At 31.8% G+C, this 5,796-nt stretch overlaps 3 protein-coding genes across 3 annotated transcripts; all 3 read right to left on the minus strand.

Moving 5' to 3' along the window:
* Positions 1-545: 545 nt before the first annotated feature.
* Tsp_08816 (conserved hypothetical protein) lies at positions 546-1,528 on the minus strand. The gene is made up of 3 exons (XM_003374041.1): positions 1,411-1,528; positions 1,184-1,345; positions 546-775 (listed from the first exon to the last, which is right to left on the minus strand). Exons 1-3 carry the CDS (start codon positions 1,526-1,528, stop codon positions 546-548), a joined length of 510 nt encoding a protein of 169 aa, XP_003374089.1.
* A 541-nt stretch (positions 1,529-2,069) lies between these two features.
* Positions 2,070-2,652, minus strand: Tsp_08817 (conserved hypothetical protein). The gene is made up of 3 exons (XM_003374042.1): positions 2,562-2,652; positions 2,325-2,469; positions 2,070-2,220 (listed from the first exon to the last, which is right to left on the minus strand). The coding sequence occupies exons 1-3, from the start codon at positions 2,650-2,652 to the stop codon at positions 2,070-2,072; spliced, it is 387 nt and encodes a 128-aa protein (XP_003374090.1).
* Positions 2,653-4,106: 1,454 nt separating this feature from the next.
* On the minus strand, positions 4,107-5,083 carry Tsp_08818 (hypothetical protein). The gene is made up of 4 exons (XM_003374043.1): positions 4,966-5,083; positions 4,742-4,903; positions 4,531-4,678; positions 4,107-4,356 (listed from the first exon to the last, which is right to left on the minus strand). Exons 1-4 carry the CDS (start codon positions 5,081-5,083, stop codon positions 4,107-4,109), a joined length of 678 nt encoding a protein of 225 aa, XP_003374091.1.
* Between the last annotated feature and the right edge of the window lie 713 nt (positions 5,084-5,796).

Consider the following 5,796-nt stretch of genomic DNA (forward strand, 5'->3'; position numbering starts at 1 on the left):
CACAACCCCACGCGTTTTAATGAAAATTAAAAAAAGCAACATTACAGTACAGACAATGATATGAATATTGTATCAATTATTACAGTTGTATATCCCATATTTATTATGGAAATATTTTATTAATTTTCAGCAGTTTGGTGCAGTTCTCATCTTCACATAGTTCTCGAATAATGAATATTTTTACACGGCGCGAAGATCCAATAAAATAGCGTGTTCAACGACCAATGAGAAAATTAGGTCAAAATTTGGCGCGAACTGGACCATCTTTTTATCAATTTTCAGCATTTAGCAAAGCTGGAGCGCACGAAAATAAAGAAAACACTATTTTATTTTATTTTATTTCATTTTACTTTATTAAAAGTTCGATATTTTTGAATATGATAACTGTAATGAAAGAATATTAATTTGTCATTTCTAGAAATACATTCGGTTCATAAAAACAATTTACGTCATAAATGAAAAATTATAATTATAATAGCTGTGAAAATAATGAGATGGATAATAAATATCCGATAAGTAGATTCTGATTTTTCTCATTTTTGGCTTCAGGTTTTATTTTCCTCGTTATTCTCCGGAGAAGCTTCTGCATCGCCCATAGGTAGTTCCAACGGTTTCGGTGTCTTATCGACTATGCTTTCCAAGTCGCTCTTCAGAGAATCATGCACAAACACAACCACTATATTATCCCAAGCACCTGCAAACTTTTCTTTCATTGATTCCATGGTTGTTGCTAATCGCTTCTCCAATTGAAGATGCGGATGATGGTGGTACTCTACTGGAAATATTGCTGAACTTCTAAAAAATGTATAAATTCCATTAGTATTGCTGTATATAAATTTATAAATATTATTATGAATATTAAGAAAACTGATAAAAATTTTCATATGTGAACATACAAATATAAACTTTTATTTATAACTATTTGAAGAACGGTTGTTGAGTCTATTTATGACAATGTAATTTCATACTCATATGTTTCGTCAACGCGATATCCATTTTCAATAGCGAGCAAGCGAAACTGACTCTGAAAACTTGAAAAGCAAAAATAAGTTTCTGCAAAACCGCCATCGATTTTGATAGTCAGCAATTTTTTCTGCCATTTTCACTGCATCTTCGTATCCTTATAAAAATAATTAACAAATTATCAAAAACATGATGATCATTTGTATTTGCTTAATGTTACCTCTAATAAATCCGGCAGCTGCCGTAATACACTTGAAATTTGGGGCGGAAATTACATTGGTGATATTATGGTGCGCATTCCTTGATGCCAGGCCCATTAATCGTGATTTGGATTCTATGCTTGCCAATGACGGGCCACTTGATGAGTCAGGCTTCTTTTCCTCTAAAAGTGGACTTGGGTAAATATCGTTCTTTTATAAGAAGGTTCATTACGGTATTAATGGTTACCTAGACCAAGGCGTGAATCTAGATATTTGCCATCATCAACAAGAATAAACCACAGTTTTTGACAGGAGTTCCAGCTACACACGAACGAGTCAAACCTTTCGAAATCCGGGTTTAACATGCTAACAAAAATTTCTGCTCCTGCGGTTTCTGCGTACAACAACCGAATTTTTGAAGAATGAAATAAAAATTTAAACCAGTCTTATATATACCTTTATTTCGCTTAAAGTGACTTCACAATGAATGTTATTTACTTTACAGTTACCGTACTGCTATTAAACAATCAAGGTTTTTTAATCGACATTCATATAAATGTGTTTTTTAATTTTTAACATTTATCTTGATTTTATTAATTTTGTTGTATCTGAAACATATTCATTATCAAAAATTTATTCATCAATATTATTCAAGAAAATATAGTTATCATTTACTTGATGGCTGTTAGCATTACTATTGTTTTGTTTTTCTATTTGCGTCCCTGATTTTCATAAATGCAAAAAATGAGATCGGTCGAATGATTTTATATCTAGTCATATTTAAAATTATTTTATTATTTCTCAATTTCCTGTGCCGCAAATTAACGGTATTTCTTTGAGAGATGGTTCTAAATACTGTTAGCTAGCTGGTTATGCTTTGTGGTATATTACTAATTTTTGAACGTGTCATTGAGCGTCGTTCCTTCGTAACCGATAATTTTCTGCCAACAATGATTCTTCGAGGTTAACGGGTGTATTTTGGGAATTTAATTTGCTACCAGCTAATGTGAAAACAGTTACATGATGGCAAGGATGTGAAGTATAGTGAAAGTCACTTCTGATAGTGAAAAAACATTTATAAATGAACTTTCCAAACAAAAAGAATAGTGGTTGATAAATTTGCATAAAAAACATATCAGTATTGTCCAACGCTGAGAATACTTCCAGTTACCATGAGGGCTGTGTCTTTTATGAGCGCACTGATATAAAACAAAATTGTTATCATCCTCTACGTGATACATTTTGAATTTTTGATTCGAATTAGTTTCACTTTTCTGCAAACTAAGGTAATCGTCAATGGGCACCGCTTCAATTATAAACAACTTCAACGGTGACACTGGGATCAGTACCTTCACAAATTGGAAACAGCGATGAAAGGAATTTATTTATATTTTCCACTTGGCCACTTGGAACCAATTTCTTTGCTCAGAGAACTGAGGAAATCGCGTTTAAACACTGGAACTCTGTGCTGAGATCCATCGAAAGACATCGGAACCAACTATGAAAATTCAATCAATGGTAATTCAAAACTTCAAATATATAAAAATAAATAATTTTTAATTAATAAATTTTATTAATTCTAAATTAATATGATAATTTTTAAAAATAATGTCACCTTTTCCTGAATTTTCATTCTGTAGTAAAACGATCATACTGTAACTTTGATGCATATGAAAGGTTTAAATAAATTCATTTGAAGTGTTGAATTAAGAAAGAACAAATGAATGTACATTTAATTCAGTAAATAAATAAATTTTGTTTGAAATTTATTTAAATAATGAAAATGGTCACAAACAATAAAGTATAAAACATAAAATATACAGTTTTAATTTGTTCAACAATGAAAAGAACTTCAGAATCGATTTTTTTCAGTTTTGCATCGCTACCTGGGCGAACAAATCAGCATAAAACGACAGCAGCTTCAGGACACTGACTATCCAACTCAGATTCACTTCAGTTTTACACAAAAGCTCTATTCACTGTTCAAATTTGTTCAATCTCAATTAATTCTAGACCTGTAAGCTTATATTCAACCAGTAGTTGACCTAATTTCACAACATCTCAGCCATTTTTTGATTATGATTATTATCACTTTTATGAAAATTTAAATTTATAATCGAAGATGAAATTAGTAGCACCGAGGCACTGGAAAACCGGTTTTTCAGCAGTTTGAGCTGAGTATTGTCAGTTGAAATTTGTGCCAAAAGTAAAAATAAGTTGCATTTTGGTGAACAACGAAAATTTTCACCACATAGAAAAAAAGATCGACAAAATGGCGGGCCATTTCGACTGTAATTTCCTTCGCCATGACAACACAACCCACGCGTTTAATGAAATTAAAAAACATCATTGCAGGATAGATAATCATATGAAAACTGCATCAATTAATGCACTTGTATATCCATATTTCATTTGCAAATAATTAATCAATTTTCAGCGGTTTGGTGCAGTGCTCAAATCCACAAAATTCTCGAATAATGAATATTTTCATTATTTTGCCTCTAAGAGTCAGTCACCAAAAAAATGCGGGTAGAAGCGGTGCAGGTGATAAACGACCCAAAATTTGTACTTTGCTTGTTTCACTCAACCAATAAGTCGGCGGCGTGAAGGTCCAATAAAATAGTGCGTTACACGCCCAATAAGAAAATTAAGTCAAATTTTGGCGCGAACTGGACCATCTTTTTATTAATTTTCAGCATTTAGCATAGCTTATGCGCATGAAAATAAACAAAATGCTATTTTATGTTATTTTATTAAAAATGTGATAATTCTGAATGATATAATTGTAATGAAAAAAATTAATTTGTCATTTTTAGAAACACATTCAGTCCATAAAAACAATTTACGTCATAAATGAAAAATTATATATGTAGCAACTGTGAAAATAATGAGATGGATAATAAATATCCGATCAGTAGATTCTGGTGGATCACACTGATGCCTTTATTCATCGTTTTTCTCAGGAGGCAACGGGATATCGAGTGCAGGGCGAAGATGTCGTTGGTACAGTACCCCTGACTGACCAATAACATCTGTCAGCACGCTCTTCAAAGATTTGTCCACAAAGACAACGACCGCACTCTGTTCCATACCTGAATACTTTTCTTTGAGAAAGTGGACTGCTGCTGCCATGCGGCATTCCAAATTAACATAACGATCAACCTTGCACTTTCCGCAGCATTTAACCGAGGTCCTATAAAATTAATAAATATATTATTGTTTCAGCAATGTTCACTTTATTAAAATCATTATGAATATAAAAAACCGATAAAAATTTTCATCTTAATCACATCATACAAAAGATAAATTTTATTGAAACTTAATTAAAGTAGTAATAAAACACTATTTATGAAAATTTAATTCATACTCGTAGGTTTCATCAACATTATATCCACGTTCAACAGCCAGTGACCGAAATTGCTTGTGTAAATAGTAACCCTCGGTAGTAGAGCTGAATGCACCATCAATTTTTATGTTCAAACCTTCAATTTCATCTTTTTTTTCACGTTGGAATCCTTAAAAAAAGAATAGGCAAATTATTAAATTCACGATGATCAACTCTAGTAGCTGAATGTTACCATAGATAAAACTACCAGCTGCAACTATGCACTTAACACTCGGGGCACAAATGATATCAGAGATATTGAAGCCGGCTTCATGGGCTAGTTCGCCCATCTCAAGCGATTTTCTTCCTACAGCTGTCATAGACTGGAAATTGCTTTCACTCGCCTCGTTTCTCCCTAAATTTATATTACGATAAATATTATTTGAGAAGAAGGTTCATTACTGTATTAATGATTACCTGCACGGAGTTGTAGAAAAGGGAATCCGTCTTCTTCAACCATTATAAACCAAATCGTCGCAGAAGAATCCCAGCGATAAACCCACGAGTGAAAGGATTTGAACCCTGGCTCGGACATAGTAATTCAAAATTGACCACGCCTGCGCACAACAGAAAACAGTTTGAAGAATGAAATAAAACTTTACACGGATCTTATTTATACTTTTGCTTTGTTTAAAGTGACATTAAAATAAATGTTATTTAATTTAAAGTTAATACATTTATCTACAAACATTAAAGGTTTTTCAATCGATATTTATATAAATATACGTCTTTTAATATTTAATATTTATATAATATATTACAAAATATTATATTAATTTCAATGCAACTGAATAAAATTTATTATCAAAAATATATTTATTAATATTATTAAAGAAAATATAGCTTATAATTAAATGACAACTTTTCGCATTAATGTCTTTTCTGAACTCTTATTTAACCTCCCTAATTTTCACAAATGCAAAAAAACGAGTTCGGCCATTTGATTTTGTATCTAGTGATTTCAAAGTTATTTGAATATTTCTCAATCTCCTGTGTGGCAAATTAACGGCATTTATTTGAGCGTCTGTTAGAAGTGCCGATAACAAACAAGATAGTTATACTTTTTGCATTATTTTAATTTTTGAAGTCAATCCTTCTGTAGCAGATAGTTTATTTGGCAACAGGGATTCTTGGAGGTGAACATTCGTACATTGAAGATCACATTACCAGTGGCACATATAAAAGCTTTTATATCATGCCACAGGTATCATGTCATGTGAGAGCCCATTTTTTAAGTGAAAAGCACTT

The sequence above is a fragment of the Trichinella spiralis genome, assembly GCF_000181795.1.
Source record: "Trichinella spiralis strain ISS 195 chromosome Unknown Scfld6, whole genome shotgun sequence".
In the NCBI taxonomy this organism is placed as follows: domain Eukaryota; kingdom Metazoa; phylum Nematoda; class Enoplea; order Trichinellida; family Trichinellidae; genus Trichinella; species Trichinella spiralis.